The sequence below is a fragment of the Musa acuminata genome, chromosome BXJ1-9 (assembly GCF_036884655.1).
Source record: "Musa acuminata AAA Group cultivar baxijiao chromosome BXJ1-9, Cavendish_Baxijiao_AAA, whole genome shotgun sequence".
Classification (NCBI taxonomy): domain Eukaryota; kingdom Viridiplantae; phylum Streptophyta; class Magnoliopsida; order Zingiberales; family Musaceae; genus Musa; species Musa acuminata.
The window spans coordinates 1,818,129-1,838,287 of record NC_088335.1 but is presented as its reverse complement, the minus strand read 5'-3'; the positions used below and the strand labels follow the sequence as shown (position 1 = coordinate 1,838,287).

The 20,159-nt window shown below is 39.5% G+C and overlaps 3 protein-coding genes across 3 annotated transcripts; 1 reads left to right on the top strand and 2 right to left on the bottom strand.

Annotated features, from left to right (window-relative positions):
• Positions 1–1,061: 1,061 nt before the first annotated feature.
• LOC135592381 (uncharacterized) lies at positions 1,062–10,137 on the bottom strand. Its single transcript, XM_065081793.1, has 5 exons — positions 9,954–10,137; positions 4,913–7,122; positions 3,214–3,334; positions 2,236–2,295; positions 1,062–2,156 (listed from the first exon to the last, which is right to left on the bottom strand). The coding sequence occupies exons 2-5, from the start codon at positions 7,033–7,035 to the stop codon at positions 1,155–1,157; spliced, it is 3,306 nt and encodes a 1,101-aa protein (XP_064937865.1). The 5' UTR covers positions 7,036–7,122; positions 9,954–10,137; the 3' UTR covers positions 1,062–1,154.
• Positions 10,138–11,405: 1,268 nt separating this feature from the next.
• LOC103997226 (polygalacturonase-like) lies at positions 11,406–12,407 on the top strand. The gene is made up of 3 exons (XM_065084842.1): positions 11,406–11,828; positions 12,003–12,202; positions 12,305–12,407. The coding sequence occupies exons 1-3, from the start codon at positions 11,406–11,408 to the stop codon at positions 12,405–12,407; spliced, it is 726 nt and encodes a 241-aa protein (XP_064940914.1).
• A 13-nt stretch (positions 12,408–12,420) lies between these two features.
• Positions 12,421–14,235, bottom strand: LOC135592379 (polygalacturonase-like). Its single transcript, XM_065081791.1, has 4 exons — positions 13,768–14,235; positions 13,388–13,677; positions 13,062–13,290; positions 12,421–12,988 (listed from the first exon to the last, which is right to left on the bottom strand). Exons 1-4 carry the CDS (start codon positions 14,191–14,193, stop codon positions 12,770–12,772), a joined length of 1,164 nt encoding a protein of 387 aa, XP_064937863.1. The 5' UTR covers positions 14,194–14,235; the 3' UTR covers positions 12,421–12,769.
• Positions 14,236–20,159: the final 5,924 nt, after the last annotated feature.

The following is a 20,159-nucleotide window of genomic DNA, read 5'->3' as shown; positions in this document are numbered from 1 at the left end:
CTTTCCTTTTCCATGCTGTGGACTGTGGAGTATGGACATCATCAAGACAATGCTGCATCTTTTAGGAGCTGTGAGTGAAGTCCTCGATATGGTGAGGACCAGAAGCTGAGAAGAAGATTACAGAACATTAATAGCTAGTAAAAGTATTGAAAGGAGCAAGATGCATGCCAACTGCTAGTACTCAAGTCGGGAAAGTGTAAATGGTGCTACCACCAAGAAATTTCTGCATCAATGCAGCCTTCTTGACCTTGGGTTCCATATCTACATTAGACTAATAATCTGTCACAGATTAATAGTCTAATCACTGCAAGGTTGTAGCATAATCTATGATCTGCCACAGATCTGTTAAGCGGGCTATGGTTTTCTTGATCTATAACTATAAAGCTGGAGCGAAATGGAGAACTTGCCCTTCATCACTTCCCCTTTGCAAAAGAAAAGAACAAATGCAATTGCAGTTGGTTAAGCATGTCGATAATCATCCAGGCTGTGGTATGTGACGACTCTCTCAGCTAAACAATTAGGTAGGATTTGTTGTGTGGATCTCAGAAATGGTCGACCACTTAAATCTTCTTGACTTGGTTTTTATATGACAAGTGGCTTTCCACCTTTTCTGAGATGCAAGTCAACAAGAAATGACACGGTCAATGCCGAACTATTTATTTCAGAAAGAGTACAGAAGAATATACACGCAACGAAAGGAGAACTCTTTTTTCGGTTCAAACATCAGAAAAAGCCTTTTAATCCACAAAACTACAGGAAGCAAATATAATGTGCGTATATATTCACATCCATTTCGATCAACAGAAGGTCATTGCAGAATTTCTACACGTTCACAGGCCAAGTCACTGCAGCGCTCTGCAGGGAATAGGAAATTTTTGGAGACCGCTCGAACGGGACTGCCGATGCTACTGCTTGTCATGCAAATCATCACTCAAGTTGAATTACTATTGAAATTATCCACCGGTGCAAGAGTTTGTACTAATTAAAGTAGTAGCTGCAAATAAAGCGAAAAGCTTGGATCGTTTCAGCAGCTGCCAACAAAGCGAGAAGGGAAGAAAAGCTGGATTCCTAGCGCCCATGGCCGGACGAGATAAAACATCATTAAAAACAATTGAAATGAGTTACACACAAGACTGTGTTACTGCTACGGATCATTACATCCCCCGACTTCCGAAGACATCCGGCCGCCAACCCATCACATTCTGCGCAGCTCCTCCTACGTTGGGCAAGCTGTACACCCGGCCATCGGCGTTGACCTGCGCGTTGTAGTGAGAAGTCTGCCATGCATTGGCTGCAGCCAGTGTTATATCAGCTGGTCCACCCGAGAGCGGCAGCAGCGGGGACTGCTGCCACCCGGGCGGCATGTTTAAGGAGGTCGGCATCACTAAAATCTGAGAAAGCAGAGGTGGCTGCAGGCCCACAGGCTGGTAAAGCGAAGCATGAGGATTGGGTAACGGTGACACTGGTAGGATTTGATGGTTTACATGGAGAGACTGAAAAGTAGGCTGCTGGTAAGTATGAAACTGTGTTGGTGGTGGCGGTGGTTGTGAAGACGTAAGTGTTTCTGGCTGCAGCCGATGATCATATTGAGGCTTCCATTCAGGGATATCATCGTCGTCTTCATGGGCGTCATTCCAAGGGCGTACATCAAAGGGAGGTTTCTTGACACTTTCGGTGTGCCCATATTTATGTATCAGTTCTCTAATTTGATCTACCGGCCGAGCCGGTGCCAACACATGGGGGCGGGTCACGGAGGCAGCAGGTTTAGATGTCTGCGAGCTGCCATGAACAAAATCAAACTCGGGAAGGTCATCGTATTCTCCGGGGCCGAAGCCGGGTGGTACGTCATCGTCCGCATAGTCTTCAGGCGGCAGCGGCTGGGATTGCTGTTTTCTTGAGCTGTGCTGCTTCTTAGAACTGCCATGCTTGTGATGGGAGTAGAGCCGAGGTGATATCGTGGAATGGGGCCTTCTCCATACGACCAAGCTGATGAGATCCGTGGTGGCAATGGTCGGAAGTGCTTCGGCGTGCTCCTTTGGGAGGAGCTTCTCGAGCATGTCCGTCGTCCTTGAATGCGGCGGGCAGAAGTACAGCTCCACTCCTGGGGCGGCCTCTGCAAATCCTACCCTCTCATCCGCGATGTACGAGTCAATTATCTGCATCGAATGGGGTTAGGAAAAGCGTCAGAAGATTGAGCATCTAAAAGCCTGATTCAGATGTTTCCAAATGTACTACCTCAAGCAGGTTCAATCGTCCGCTCTCAGGAGATCCCTCTTTCCAACGAAACTGTGCAATCTGCGCATCACATGATGACATTAATAAAAGACAACTACGAGCTTCAGCAACACTCTAACCAATCAAACAATCTCGTGTGTGTTCCCGTTGTGAATTGAATTCACAACAAAGACACGACTGGAATTGAAAATGTTGCGAAGAGATGCCACTGTCATGTCCAACTTAGTTAGTCAAACAAATGACAGTGGGAAATTGCTAGTACAGAAAATTTCACGGACAGAATCACATTGTGGTTTTAGACCAATATGTTTCTTTCAAATCTAAATAGTAAATAAAAAATATATATCTGGTCATGCAAATGTCTGGTCAAACAAATATCTCTAACGTATGTTCATCTGCTTCCTAATCAAGTAACATTGGCAAAACATAAGCTCAAATGTAAGCAAGAATTAATAGTTGCGCCATAAGCAGCTATTTCTCACCACACTTTTGTCTAATATTTATGTTGAACTTCCTTAACTGTATTTGAATAATGTCTTATCAATAACACAAACTAGTGGGATTCTTCAAATTAGATGAGAAAACAAAGAAAGAAAAATAAATTAAATTAAAATGCAACACCATAAAAAGTAGAGGTATCAAATAGTTAAAAAAAACCAGAATATAAAAATATTTGATTAATGAAAATTTTTATAATATAATAGCGTAGCTGCCAGTGTGGTGCAAAATTATGAATTCAACTTGATACTTGGTTCCATTAGCTGAGATGGTAAAGCAGCACAAGCTGATCTGAAGTCCTCCAGCAGATGCAACATAGCTCAATTGATTGAGAAGGAACAATTTAGAGAAGTAAAGGAACTGAAAAACTTTATGAATATATATTCCTTCCTGCCTTTCATTCATTCATCAAGTTGTTAAAGTCATAAATGCATCAAATCCAAATTCTTCAAGAAAACAACAGTTGAGCTGAAAAGATACCATGATTGCACGGCTTCGAGACAAAGGAAGCTCTTTAAGGAACTTTTCAAAAGCATCTAGTCTCACTCTCCCCTTTATCTCAAGAAAGCTAGGCCATTCCTGTGTCGATGTTTTCTCACCACTGAAAAAGCAGATTAGGAACAAAGCATTAACAACCTCAAAGGACATGCAGACCAATATCAATATCAAGACATCTCAAAGAGATGGATTATCTTTATCAATGTTAAAGAGAAGACCTTAGAAGCACATTTGACCAAGTGTTATATTTTTCTTCAAAATACATGGCAAACAAGAACAAATATGAAACAAGACTGCAATGATCTCAAGATCAGTCAATTGTTAAGATACAAGAATGCCAAAAATTGCTAAACTTTCGAAACAGGTCAAACGAATGACCTTCTAGTAATCAAGCGCATCTATGGCAGTCCCACTGGGTTCAGTTTTGCATTGTCCAGGATTTGACTCGACTACTATTTTGCATTGAGCAACTTCAGATTTTCAAAGTTTTATTAAGTTGCTTGAATTAATTTGGAGCCTTGAAAGACACCATCACAATGATACATTGACATGGATCATTCTTTTCCTCTCTATATGGCTGCCCCTTCGTCTTTCTCCTTATTGAGTTCCTAATGGAGTTGTGTACATCATGACATACAATACATTGTTTGGTCCATAACATTTCTCAGAGTTTCAAAAGGTTATTTAATTGTCATTATTATTTCAGTATGTTTGGTATCAAGAATAACAGTATGGGAAAATATCAACACATTGCAATATTTAATTCCTTATTATGCCTACATTAAGATTTATATTATCTTACCTAGATTACAAGTACTCCATGTTGATTTAGTAGCTTAATTTTAAGTAATGGACTTGGAATTATTATAGCATATCATAGATTTTTATTATGACTCGTTGTTCAATAAAACATAAGGTAATTTATATTCAAACAAAGAAATGGAAGGTTAGTTGAACGCTTATATTAAATCTTATCCAATGTACCAGTTACATTAGCTAATAGAAGAACAATCAAATTTTCATAATTGCCAATGTTGTTAACTGTTTTCCTGAGTGTTACTAGTATAGCGAAAAACAATCTCTAAATGTATTATGTAGAAAGTTTATAAAGATTTGTTTAGTTCAATCTATATTTTCCCTAGCAATGAATTTACAGAAAATAACCATGGTCTAATGAGTTTTTAGTTCAATCACAGGAGTTGCATCCCATCAAACTGTGACATAGGTCATCTATATTACTAAATTCCTTAACAACATTTCAATTGCCATTTATATGATATCAAAACAATTTCAATCTCGGTCCACAGTAAAACACTATTCTAAATATTTGACATACAAAAAACTTGCTTGAATCTAAATAACTAAGTCAACCTACCTTTGCGGTTCTAGATCAAAGATAAACATGTATAACCAAACCACAACCATAATATTTGTGGAGCTTGTCATAAGTAGAGTTTTGATTGCAGTTGACATCTTTTCTATTAACAGTCAGATACACTAGGAATTGTCATGAAAGTTTAAGCATAAAGGAACTTCTAGAGGCAATGTGGCTGGCAAACACAATTAGTAAAATCAGAAATATGTCACAGATGGGAATATAGACATAAAATAGAAGGACATGGAAGCTACTGAAAAGGAACAAAAAGTATTTAATAATGACAAAGTCAAACTGATGATAGACCTTCTAAAGAAGCCAATCACTGTAGCAAATGCAGAAACATTCAACTGAATTGAACCTTCCCATATTTTATCACTCATTGATGCAACTTCAGGAAGACAGGTATCTAACTGAATATCAACAGAACCAGATTTCACGTTATCATCAATTTTCAAACACTCCACATCCACCTTTTCAGGGTTGGTTGTAGTAGGATCTTTAGATGTGGCATCTGCAGAGTCCAACTTTAGTTGCTTGCCTTCTTGTGACAAAAGCTGCTTGGAAGGAGAGCCACCTCGTGAAGAATCTGACTTTGATCCCAAGCTTCCGGATGCAGCATTTTGTTTATGTTCCACGCTGTCTGATTCAGAAGCTTCCTCAGGCTCCAAGGAAACTTCCTGTAAAGAATCCACTGACAGGTTTCCAAATGGAGGTTCGGAATCAAGGTCTTGCATGAACTCATCTAGAGAAACTACTGGAGGTAGCAACTCTGGATCTTTCAATTCATCCACCATGAGTTCTTGCATAAGATCAGCCTTCTCGCTAAGGATTTCAATATCGCCAGGGAGATTTTGATCAGCAGAATCAATTTTCCTGGCTGACGGCCTTCTTTTGAATGCCTTAGGTTCATCAGACTTATGATTGGATTTTGATTGTGTTTTAACTTCTTTGCTTGGTTTCGAAGGAACTAGAGACGAGTGTGTTTTAACTTCTTTGTTAGGTTTCAAAGGAACTTGTGAGAGGACACTCGGTCCAAGTTCAACCTCCACCGGGAAGCTCTCTGCTTGTTCAACTTCAACTTGAAACTCACCTTTATGAGTTTTCCTCACCAAGCGCCTTAAATCAACATCCGAATCTGGCAGTACAACCATCTGCACAAGCTCTTCTGCTTTAGCCAATCGCCATTGTGAAAGTTCCTCTGAAGCAAGTTCCTCGATGGTCATGGTGCAAAGACGTTCTGGTGCAATTGCACCAGATAATACACGTTCCCTTAACTCTGGGTTATTACGATCTTTTAAGTTGAACAACAAGGACCTACCCTTCTCTTTGTATTTCTTATTAACTCCTCCAAACAATCTAAACAGTTCTGCTTCTATCCTAAATGCCAGCTGTCCTGCATTTCTTACTGTTGTCTCCTTATCAGCTGTTTCCTGTTCATTTGTCATTTTGAGTCTTTTTCTATCATGATCATGATTTGCTGAATTGTCTACAGTCCCAACACCATGATTAGACACCCAGCAGAGTCCATGACCCTGCAAAAGTTCATCTTTAACTAAAGAGTTATCATTTGACACTTCCTTCTGTAACAATATATCCTTGGGCTGAAGACCATCGACTTCAGACCTTGCTAACAAAATGTCAGTGCTTGCATTTTCTTTAGAAGGTAAATCACCAGCTTGATTTTGAACAGTTTCCAGAGCAGATTTATCTGAAGAAGCACTTTTAGCTTCTGAATTCAACTCAACCATTGGAGTTGTTACTTTTGGTATCGTGCTCGAAGCATCACTAGAAGTACACTTTTCTGCAATTTCTTGTTTATGCTGCCGGTCAGACTCCATAGCCAGTGATGCAGCCAATGACTCCCGTAGCTTTGACCTTACAGACTCAAATGATTCGGATTGGACCTTTCGAGGTGGCTCCAACTGTGCTGGGCGCTTATTTGTTGATGACAATTGTGAACCCATATTCATGGGCAGAACACTCTGAACCTTGGATGGTGCACGAATCAGGGTAGGCCTCTTGTATATAGATGAGGATGGCAGTGCAGCAAGATTAGCAGACATAGTTGGTTGGGTGTTAAGTGATGATTGTGTACCCAGAACCTGTCTATTTGACAACGATATCTGACCCAAGCCAACAGAGGTAGGCATCAGAGTAAGGTTTCTATATGATGGTTGGATCTGTATGGATTGGTTAACCATAGAATAAAACTGCTGAGACCCTAGTATCACGGGCACAGGAACTTGCATCCTAGTTTGAGCCAAGGTTCTCTCTGCTGATAACCTCTCTTGTGATCCCCAATTAAGAGCAGACGGACTAGGAAAGATGGGAGGTAAATTAACCTGTCCAGACTGATTGCTGGAGGAAAACTGCTGTGATGCCTGATTATAGGACATAGAGGCTTGCCCCTGCTCTGATGACTCCATCTGATTAAGCTGCTTATACTTTTATTAGGTACTGCCCACAGACAAGATTGGCAAATGCTGTAAATATATCAAGTGCCTTCAAGATACCTGCAGAACTCAACAAAAACAGTGTGTGAATTGAAAACTTTGAGATGCTGAAACTAATATCAGGCATCAAGATAGAAACACAATCTATGAATGTTATTCTTTCAAACGCCAAAGAGAACCAAGAAACATGATCTTGATGGCTTTTGAATGAGCTTAGGGAACAATAAATGCCTTCAAAAATATCACAGTTCAAAAATAAACAAAGATGTGTGTTATGAACTAGTGAGGTTTAAAGGGCATAAATTCAAAGTAGCATGATATGTTTGATTATGAGAACAAGAAACAAATATATCAAATGGTACCTATCAGTTCATGCCGTCCATAAAATGGCACAACTACTTATCCTGATTTATCTTCTCTCTTGGCATTTACAACAAAAAAGAAGGAAACGAAGTCAGATGAAAAACAATAATTTTTCTGTCACTATTTGTTTTTGCAATCCCTAGCAACAAGGCATCACAACTGCTACATAGCGATAGATGACTATAAAACAAAATTAGAGCATAGCTCAAGAGATGTGCCAACAACAGTCATTCCATCCGTATGGAATACTATATATCTAGCAGTAAAACCTTTTCAGAAGCATTTCTTTTAAAGAACAGGTGCCTTGTATACATTCCTATTGCTTTTGTCCTAATACTTCCTCGGCAGAACTCTCATCCAAATACAAAGAAGCTCATGTAACTCCAATATAATAGTCCCTTGATTTTCCAGATGAACATAATCCAACCATTACAACTATAAAAACTGATATATTTTCCTGTAATGAAATATTAAATAGGCTACATTGACCAATGAACTTCATTCCTTTACAACACCATTACAAAACTAAGCAACCACATCAAAGGTGATTATGCTAATTTTTATTGATCACAATTTGAGAAAAGGACTGCTAAGTTTTAGATGACAAAATCAAACAAACCTTCATAAATGTAACATGAAATTGCAAACAAATGGTACATGACATATATCACCAGTTCCTCTTTGATTCCCTTGGCATTTCCATCTGTGAATACTAATATCCATCCAAATCAGGCATAAAAAAAAGATATATTATTTGGTCATCTGAAAACGATAAATGATAAATTATTCCATCTGCTGAATATACCCTTTTCCTCGGACCACTTATTTTTTAAGTACATGATGATTTTTAGAATCATATACAGATGATGTTAAGCAGAAGAATATGATCTGAATCTGGAGATCACCTTTCATTGTCAAGAATAAACTTCATCTCAAGAAAAAGAAAAAAAAACCACCGAGTTCGTGTAATATTACAAAATGTTTGGCCACTCTAATAATATGATGTCAAACTCGATAATTTTGTCATTTGTCAATCAAAGTACATTTATAAACAGCAAATACTTTAATATGATCAAAACTTCAAAAATGAAGGATGAGAATTACCAAGAAGGGACAAAGCATATCTCTACCCACACAATAGCAACTCTAAAATTATATGTTCTAGTAATCAATACTGCACCATGCATTCAACAGACCATCAACTTGATTAAGAAAATAACAAACAAGAGCTGCAACTAGAAAGAACCATCAACGAAACATACTGACTTCTCTAAAATCAAAATGATAACACACAAGATCCATACATATGGAAATAGAAAGACCAGAAATGAGATAGAACCATGCAACTTAAAGAGCCTTTAAGAACAGCTATCGAAACAATCCAACTAGTAATTCAAATCATAATAGCATATTTTTTTACGAGATTTGTTAAAAGAAAAGGTTTTAGGAAGCATGAAGCACATGTTCGTATCCAGCCAATAGCATAATTACATTCCAAACAATCACACACACAGCATATACAAAAAAATGAAGCCACTGAGTTGATTATGTGAGAATACTAGAAATCACAGAATAAATAATAGTAATTATATTCATTAAAAGGTAAGATAGTTCCTACCAAGAATAGAACGAGCAAAAATCTTTTGAATTGGTCCAAGGCAAGGTGGATTGATCAGATTATTTTTACAAAGAAAGGTCAAGAAATACCTAAAGAAACTTCTTCTGAAACAATAAAAGGGAAACTGACGGTTCTTAGTTTGACTCATGATTTTGTCTCAACAAATGAAAAAATAAAGCAGATAACTAGCTCTTGTTATGCAAGATTAGAACATGAATCTCATGTATCAAATATCACTGATCTTCTCCAGCAATGCAAAGCATCAAAATTCCACCAGCTATCTGAAAGCTTTAATTCTCCCTCCAGAAAAAAAAAAGAACAATCCTTCTATGAGCTTAGGAACAGCTCGTTAATATAATAAAAAAAGATCAACCATCATAAGATGGAGAAAACCATCAAGATTAACTTTTACATATACGGACTGATTAACTTTTACAACGACGTGGAAAAGAAATAAAAACAACATAAACAAAAAAACTATACAATAAGCCTATATGTAAACCTGAGACACGGCAATAGGCAGATCGTCTACATCCATACTGTATAAAATTGGTAACAAGATTCCTTTCTCCCAATTAGTATCTATTGAAAAACCAAGCAACTCAAGACCAAGAGAGAACAATAAAAGGAGCAAACAAGAAACATGTACATCACACAATAAGTTGGATCTTTTTCCCCTTTCCTCTCCAAAAACGCCAGTCAGGGCTTTCACCATATCCGATCACCAACTTTCCACCAAAAGTGCAGCCCACCAATAAGAAAATAACTAGTCTTACACCCACAAAACCCTAAATCTACTCAAGATAGCGGAAATGAACAAGAAGCAAAATTTACAGGAGCGCACAAAGAGTGATAAGATGAATCCACAGAAAAGATATCGGTATCAGCGGACATAGAAATGATAGAATACCTCAAGGGCATCAGCGGCAGCGACTGATCTTCGACGATCGAATCCAAAGCCCATCGATGGCTGCGTCAGCAACAGTGAAGGGGAGGAGGAAACCCTAGCAAGAACACGTTTGGGGGCGCCTCTGGCGTCGCCGCGTCGGGGCACTTGTGAGCGAAGATAAGAGAAAACTCGAGATTGGAGATCCCTCCATTAGCGCTCCGCTTATATAACTATGGAGAACGAAACTGCCATCATTTTCTCTCACCCGATTAGTTACACTCCTTTGTTATTGCATAACAAAAGGGTCCCACAAGTGAGTCCTAGAAAAATCTAATTGACTCTCCTCTACAACGGAGATCTGGGTAAACCGAATTGCGTAGGCACAAGTGATGATCCAGGAATAGATGGGCTTTAAGTAGACCCGAGCCCAGCCTTACCCAGATGAGGAACATGGGCCCACTGTTAGGGCCAGACCGGGTCCACCACATGAACAACCAATAGAAATGTGCCATGTCATCATTGATCGGTAAAACAGTATTATTTCTATATCGTGAATTACTCGATGATGCCATTTTGATTTGCCAAAACAACGTGAAATCCATTATATTCTATTCCATATATACATAGAAATATCTTTAAATATTTTTTTTTAATTTAAATAAAATATGCATATTGATATGGTGAATATTTTCATACCAATCATACCATGGTATGCAAAACCCCAGTCCATCGAATTTCGTAAAATCATCTATCATTTTAGCACCAAATCCCTGAGGGAAAAATTCACTCATCAAGTTTTATATGACAAGTATTCATTACCCTACATATATATATATATATATATATATATATATATATATATATATATATATATATATATATATATATATATATAAGCTTAGTTAGTAAAGATCTTAACGGTTTTCATTATTTATTTTTTATAATATATATATAATGAAAAATGATTGATAGGGACAAATGCTGCATAGCTTCAAACTATGCTCTGTTGGCCTTTCATTTCATAATCTCAGTGAACAGACTGTATCGACATCTTTAGAGATTTATGTGGCATTAAATTCATCAATGAAATAGAAGTTGCGACTCTTCATCAAACCAAGCGCATTCATCTCCACCAATCCCCTTTTCGACCAGTTGGAAAGATCGATTGGTCCCAAGTGGATGTTGAAGAACATGCCATATGCAAGATTGCATCTGCAAATCACGGTGACAACAATCTCAGGTCATCTTGCTGTGTGAGCCACAGCCATGCAATTTCCCTCCCCATTAATGCTGCAGATTCTTCACGCAAGAAATGAAGCACCAAACCAGCTTCCATTTCTTGAGGTAACGGCTGCACTGCTCATCATGATTCTTACTCCCAACATCAAACAGTCAATGCAGCTCTATAAATGCCGCCTGTTCATCATATCCTTCCGAGCCTTTGACACCATATCCTTTGATCTGTCCCTTGCAATGGCACCAGCACTGAGCTTTCTTCACAGGATGATGCTGTGTGTCTTCTTCCTTGCAACAGCAATGGCAAGCTACAACATATCAGACTACGGGGCCAAGCCCGATGGCCGGACTGACTCAGCTAAGCCTTTCCTAAATGCATGGGCCGCCGCCTGCAATTCCACCGAGCCTGCAGCCATCTACGTGCCCGCCGGCCACTTCTTGATCAGCCAAGCCACGTTCAAGGGTCCCTGCAAGAACAACGCGACCATGATCTTCGTCGACGGGACTCTCATCGCGCCCTCTGCTTACGGCGCTGCCACAAACTGGTTGCTGTTTGAGTACGTTCAGGGACTGTCCATCTTCGGAGGCACCATCGACGGCCAAGGTCAGGCCTTTTGGGCTTTCAGGAAGGCCGGCCGGAGATGTCCTCAGGGCGCCATGGTAATCCCATCTGCGGCCTCCTTCACAAGACTAATTGTCCTTGATTGCAGTAGGAAGATCTAATGGAGTTTTGATGTGGATGCAGTCGTTGACAATAGCCGAATCCAAGAAGGTAGCGATCAGCGGCCTGACCTCTCTTAACAGTGAGCTCTTCCACATCGCCGTATTTGGCAGCAGCAGCATCCAGAAACAGGGCGCGACCATCACCGCCCCGGCCACAGCCCCAACACCGACGGCATCCACATCCAGAAATCGAGCAACGTGGCCGTGATCGACACCGGCATAGAGACCGGCGACGACTGCATCCCCATGGGCGAAGGATCCACCAACGACTGGATCGAGAAGATCGATTGCGGCCCAGGACATGGAATCAGGTGCTCGTCTCCTTTCCTCCTCTCTCTCCTGTGTCGAGAATGGTAAGAATGACCAGATCAAGGACAGAGACGCTAACGAGTAGTCGTGGTGGTGGAGCATAGCATCGGCAGCCTGGGCGGCACGACGTCGGAGGCCGGAGCGCAGAACATCACGGTGACGTCGGTAGCGTTCTCGGGGACAGAGAACGAGCTTCGGATCAACTAATCAAATATATTCAAATAATTGTTGATGCATCATCTTATTATTGTCACATCTGACCCACCGAAACATCAATACAACTGAGACACCGAAACATCTTTCTTATATCACAAATCAATACAACTGCTGTAATACACAGCTAAAAGTATGCTTCACTGCGGAATCGTTCTCACATCAATGCCAAATGACTACCGTACCAGATTACAACAACATGATTACAAGACATAGTTTTGGTCTCTCGAGAACTGCATGACAAGCTCCCCTCACCGGAACTCCGGTGCTCGCAGGACATATCAGCCGGAGACGACGACCTTAAAGTACAATGCACGTATGCTGGTTGCATGCAACTCCTGGCATGGTGCCATGGCTCAGAGGCAACTGGGTGGGTTCATGACCCCCGAGGCGGTTCCCTTCACGTTCCTGCAGTAGGACTGCGCCTGCTTGTTCCGGTAAGTGAGCTTGATGTCCTTCAACGAGACATCACTGCATGGGTTGCTCGGGCTGCAGTCCAGCTTCACCGCCACCTGCGTTGCCGAAGAGCCCCGAACGTCGTGGAAGTTCACCTGGCTGATCTTGATTCCGGAGCTCTGCAACCATAACGAAACAATATTAGATGCGTGTGTGCGTGTGATGAAGATGGCTCTGTTTTATGTCGATCACCTGGCCGGGACAGTTGATGTTGCTGGGGCAGTAGTTCTGGTCGACGACGATAGGATTCTGGACGTTGCTCATGACGGCGTGCTCGAAGGTGACCCCGTTCACGTACCCGTTGCTCGGCCTCCCCCAAGTCTTGATCCGTACCCCGTTTTGCGTTCCCGTGAACGCGACGGACCTCACCGTTATGTTCTGCACTCCGGCCTCCTGCGCCGCGTTGCCCAGGCTCCCGATGCTGCGTCCGCGCCATGAGACCAAAGCTTAATCAAACTGCCAAAGCAGCGGAAATAGATCACGTACAAGCAGTAGCGTGTCAATGAGAAGTTGCTGACCTGATGCCATGCCCAGGGCCGCATTTTATGTTCTCGATCCAGACGTGGGCCGATCCAGGTCCCAGGGAGATGCAGTCGTCGCCGGTCTTCATCGTGGATCCTCTGATCGTGACGGAGCTGGACATCTGGACGTGGATGCCATCGGTGTTGGGGCTGTCTCCGGGGGCAGTGATCGTTGCACCCCGCACTGTGACGCCAGTGCTGGAGAAGATGGACATCTGGAAGACCTCGCTGTTGAGCAGACGTATGCCGCTCAACAGGATGTTTTTCGACTGACCGATGGTCAATGACTGCGTCGGCATGCAGCAATTCGGCTCAAATTACAACATTCCAACGAAAAGAAACCAAACTTGCTTCATGGTCCGGAAGAGTTGGCCTACCGTAGCACCGTAGGGGCAGCTCCGGCGAGCCTTCTTGCAGGCCCATAACGCCTGCCCTCGCCCATCCAGCGTTCCGCCATAGACGGACAAACCTTCGACGTACTTCAACGTAATCCACTGCGTGATGTCGCTGTAACCAGGAGGAGCCACGAGGGTCCCCTGGATGACCATCTTCATGCCGGCGTTCTTGCAGGGGCCCTTAAAGAGAGCCTGGCTCACCAGGAACCTGCCGGCCGGAACGACCATCGTCGCCGGCTTTCTCGCCCCGCAGGTGGCCTCCCAAGCGGCCAGAAACGCCTTGGCCGCGTCGGTTTGCCCGTCCGGCTTCGCGCCGAAGTCCACCACGTTGTAGGCCGCCATCGCCATGGCGGAGCAGGCAAGCAAGAAGAGCACTGCAAGAACTGAACCACCCAAAGGTTGTGCCATCGGAGAGAGAGATATCTGTGATGTGCAGGATCGAATGGGGAGGACAGAGATGCCGAGGGTGCATTTATAGTGATTCCAAAACTCCTCATACCATTTATTGCTCTCGAGATACAAAGATCGATGTGGATCATGTTAGGTCACATTGCGGGCACCACAAATCATGGGATCAATCAATGTTACGGAAGGTCAAACGGTTGGCGAAGAGCAGCACGGTCACAGATCAGGGATGGTGGCGGTTTTGTCGGTTTATTATTGCGTGGCGAAGTCAGAAATGTGCGTGCATGTCCGTACAAGCTTGCCATGCACGCAGCTAATTTTGACTGTCACAAACATTAATCATATGTACGGTCGAAGGAAGCCAAAACATGGAAGCAAAGCGATAAATTAAGCATTGAGTTTATACTACGTTATTATAACGCTAATGATTCTATCTTAAATATTAGTTTGATAATGATATATCAAACCCATTTATTAAGTTATGAGAGTTCAAAATATTATTTAATATATTTTGAATGTACTTATTAGCACTAGTAAATACTTTTGTCACTAAGAATCTTACATCAAAACATTTCAGGAAAAAAATCTACAAATGTGATGAGAATTTTGGGTCAAATATCTAGGAAGGATCGATCAAGGTTAACATTGGTCTTTTACCTACCAAAATCTTCGCATAAGTCAAATGGGAAGTATCTTTAATTATGGTTGATGGATCGTCCGAATTAATATTGTGCGTCCATAGATTTTTATTGCTACCTATTCGAAGGGCGAGGTTATGTTGGCATCCATCACGTATGATGGTCAATGATTTCCATTTATGGAAGCCTTAAAAGGGAGAACACCATAGATTTTTTGTTTGAACCTAATTCTTATTGAGATATTATGCTTTACTACTTGTGAAATTGTTCTCCATGCCATTAGTGTACCCTCGGGTCATAGAGCTCTCATATCTCAGAGTATTAATTCATAATTTACAAATTTATTGTAATTTATTTCAATAGTTTTTCTTAAAAATTAGGATGAATTCCTACAAAAGGTCAAGTTTTTTTTTTTTTTGACTCCATCCATAATAACTAGCCCCTATGATAATAATGCACTCATCAAATTAATTAAGATATTATAATTTCTTTGACTCAAGGATTTATCATCCTCGTCGAGAGGAGATCAACTCAAACACAATTTAAGTTTGATTATCCTATCAACTTTATTTAACCTAAATTACAATTCAAAATGTTTAAACTGAAATTAATAATAATACACTTATCGAATCCTTATAAGTCAATCTCAATCTTGTTCATTTATGATGTGCAACTAATCGAGGTATTACATGTATAAATGTTTTAAGTATATTAAAAAATATTATAAATAATATTATTTTATTTTATTTTTATTTTAAAATTAATAAAATAAAAAACAATTTTATATGAGCTTCTTTTTATTGGATCTTGAGTTAAAGTGCATCATAAATTTTTTGAACAAATTTACTATATTTAAAAAATACTGTAACTGAGATAGAAATTGTTATAAATAAAAACTGTTAAATATAGATTCTTGAAACTGCTGTTATAAACAAAAGGTAACAAAAGAAAAGAAAAAGGAGCTTAAAAGTGAAAACATGAGTCTTGCAATATAGTTTTCACGACTTAAGTTCCAGTTGAGTAGCCTTTTAATCATGGCTTGCAATTGTAGATATCTGAGTTCCTTTTTCATGCAAGTTTGATCACTTTTCCTTCACTGCCAGTAAAAGTTGACCGAATGATTTAAGGCTACGTTAATGCATAATGACCAGATTCAGCTAAACAACTTTGCCCTATAAAACAGACTTGGATTAATACGTCTGGCCATTGCTTAGATCCGAAGCTTCATGACTGTTCTTGTTAGGCAAAACTGGAGTGATCATGTGATGTGACCTTCATCGATCCACGCTTGACTTCGCACCAAAACACATGCGCATGGGAATTGGAATTGGCATGTCAGAGAAGCCTTGTGCCATCGGCTTTGCTTGCCTTGTTGTCTCAGCAATCATGCACCTCATTCCAGATCTTCCAGCACAGCTACCTCGATGAATTCCTCGACTCGGACCGAGGTTTATCCTGTAAGCCCATGTTCCTATCATTTATATTTCCACCTCTTCCACCTCCTGGTTTGGCTGCAAAGGTTCTCTCTTTTAATGTCTTCTCTGCAGCACGAATAAAGGTCTGCTGCGCGTGAGATCGTAGGTGTCTCTCACTCTTGTGGATGACTTGCGAAGCATTAGGTGACGGAAGAATCACTTTCCTGCAACCTCAACAGTTGACTCGGGAGCTTGTCAGCTCTACAAGCCTAACGAGTACGGTGTGCCGTACTTCATGTTGCTTCCTCATAACTCGAGCTATTTGTTAGTAGCATACCACATGGGAGGGAATGGATCTCTTCTTCTGCAGATTAGATTGCTTGAGGAGTCTTCCTCTTCTGCAGAAACCAAGAAGAAGAAGAAGCTACGGATTGCTTGGATCTTTTCATTTGGTTGCTACACAAGAAACCTAAACCTTCACGTTCAAGAATGATGTAACCTTTCTAAATTCTTCCATAAATTGGTTTTTTATTTATAAGAAAACAAATGCTCCGCCAGCAGTTTGACAGAGGAAGATATAGGAACTTAGATTATTATGCTTGATGGAAGAAGAGATAGAGATTAGAGGAACGAAAGGTGACTTCGATTGGAATCGTATGACTTCGTTCGATTTAGAATCATCAAACCATCGATCCTGTTTATTAATTTCGGTTCATGATTGATTCTATTCTATTTCGAACCAAATTGGGTTAGAGGATAATTTTCTTATAGTAATCTAAATATATGATAAAATATTTTAATATAATCATTAAACAAGTTTTTTTTTCTGATATTTTTCTTTTTTTTTTGTGCTTCTAACAAATTTTATTTTACAATTAAAGAGTATTTTCTGCGAGTAATAGGAAAGTGTCCAAATAATTACTTTTGCCATGAACAATTTGTGACAAAAATAAACCAATGGACACATATAAGATAAAGAAAAAAAATCAAATCTAGACAGGTATGCAAGTGTGGTAAATTTTGATAAGAACATAGAAAAAGCTAAACATAATTGTGATTTTGGTCTCAAGTTAATATTTTGAGCTTCTAATGGTCCAATCAGAAGCAGAGAACTTTGAAGCCCAAATCTGTGTCCAGCCCAACCTAAGCTTTGGTTGTCTTGCGGACTGAGTCACCAATGAAAATTTTCTGGGGACACGTAGCCTGTTGAAATGAACCGGCACACACATTGCACCCGTGAGCTACGTGGCCCTCGAGGAAAATTTCCACGGGTGACTCAGTCCTCCTTTGAACGAGTTTGGCCGGGTGTGAATCGCTTCCTCCTTGTACAGTTTATACTGGCATCAGAAAAGGTCGCATAAAAGAAAGAGAAAAATAAAAATTTATTAATAAGATTCAAATCTGATTTAGGAATAATGACATGATATGAATATTAGAAAAAGTAACAAAAAGAAAATGAGAAAAAAATTTATGAAAGGAGTCTAAAAAACAATGACTTAATCAATATCACGATAGTATGTGATCCATATATTGACAATAAATCTTAAACATTTAATAATAGCATATGAATAAATGATCTAATATTATTATGTTCGACATACCACCACCATAGATAGGTTCGAGAGAAGCATACCATTATTTTTATAATTAATATTTATCGTGAAGGTAACAATATTCGAAGGCTAATAAAAAAAAGACTCTTTAGGTACGTTGAGAAATATTTTTTTCAATAAAAAAACTCAATTAAATTTGTTAAGTCATCTAATAACTTAAGTTCAAATGAGTCTTATTAATAACATCTTGATGCAGTCTTATAAATTTGGAAAACATGTGAGGATAAATTATTCACTAATTTCTCAGGATAAAAGGATCTTAGTTGACTCTAAATTAGTATCCAACTTTGATAATCAAGATTTGACTTTATAAAATTTTTTATTTTTTTTATTAGGGAATCCAGTACACCATCGCCTAGATGAATATTTAAAGTAAATCTATTTTTCTTTTAATGGTTAGTTAAATGAAAGATAAAAGAATAAATTAATTTTCACCACTTTTCTTCTCCATATCTTCTTTCTACTAGTCAGTATGTTAAAGAAAGTCCAACCAAAATAGATGAATGATCGAAATGAATAACCAATTCAGAAGGGACAAATGATCTCTAATTCTTGAACAAGAAACACTTTGCCATAAGTGCTGGCCAATATTAGAGGTAGTCTCTATCTATCTACATGATGCTTCTCAACTCGATGGTGACTCTATAACTCTCTTTGCAGTTCCAGTGTCACAAACTCCATTAATGCAGACCTCTTCAGATGCAAATCTTGGTCAGTGCCGACACCATGTTCCTACCAAGACGAAGGGACGTATGCTCCACTCCAGTAATACAAGTCCAAAGGGAGTGGGAATGCATACAGCCCTCATCTTTTACCAGGTCTCAAGTCTCAAGTCTCAAGTCTCCCCTTAGCTTCATCATGCTTATTTGAATTCTTCTTCTGAAGGATGGGATTGCCATCTATGCATCTCTCTCTGAAAGGTCTGGTCAAACAATGGATGTTTATGTCGCACCTACCATTTAAGTGGAAAGAAGAAAAGATACAAGAAGGTGAGGCCTCGTAGGTTATCATGAATGGCATCACATATGTTTTTTCTGAATAAAATCAATCGAAGAAGGTGGATAGTAGTTGTTGGTGAAGGAGACCACCACAATGCATTAAATTTGCTTTCATTAAAATGAATGTTTTGCTTCATTGCATGGTGTTGATACTGATAGCAAGTACTTCTTCTTAAATGGCAATACATGTCTGCATCTCTATATCTAACCCTAGTAGCTATTTATTAATTGGATCTAATAACTATAGTAACCCACTTCCTATCTCAATCTAAAATCTGATCAAATTATTATTTTGGTATTTATTATTTCATCAAACAAATAATTGAGAATTTTCTTATGAAGGAGGTTATAATTTGCAGCCAACGAATATAGCATTTGTTCAAATATGATAAAAGTGTAAGGTAATATGCACACCAAGCGGTGTAATACTATCTGAAACGGATTTGATATCGATAGTACTTATTTAATTGATCTTCTATGTTGATGTATCATATCGCCTGGACATGTATTGTTTAATAATCTAAGATTTATATTGCTTGACGTAATTTTTTTAATTATTTTTAAAAAAATTATAATATTTAAAGCATATATTCAGTACATTAATATAGATCGATATGATGATGATCTAAATCGTAATCGATACATTACTAATATATACAATCACAAATCTTGATGCACAACTTTACTTAAACGAAAAGTCATTTAAAACTATCACCTTTCCTAAGCCTATATTATCTTATCTATCTCTTATATTCTTCTCTATAATAACAAAATGATTCTCTCTTTCTCTAATTTTCGATTCGAGTGATTTAGGATCATTAACTAAAGGTTGCACCGAGGAGAATATTCAATTTTCTTTCGTTCTCTTTCGTTCTTCTTTCCTAATCCACATCAAGATGGAAGTCAAAACTATCGACACCATGGAAGACCTCGAGGTCGGCTGCCCTTCGAGCATGATGAGGACAGTGGAAGAAGGTGTTCGGTCCTCGTCAAGTTAGGGATAGCTTCTTGTCAATTTTTGGATCCACCTTAGATTAAGATGACGGTGACATGGTAGGCCATGACAAGGTGGAGACAGCTCGTCGTCACCATCACTGCCCATTGTCCTTTTAACACGAGATGAATGCTTAATGGCTCTCTTTGAAGATTCAAATGCTTGCTCTAATGATTGCATGACAAGCTTTCCATAGGAAGAATAGATACCAAAACTTAAGAGTTATAAAAATTGATCGATAATTGAGACACAATCATCGACCAATTCGGTTTATAAATTAGATCGTTTGAATTTTAAGGATATTAAAATAT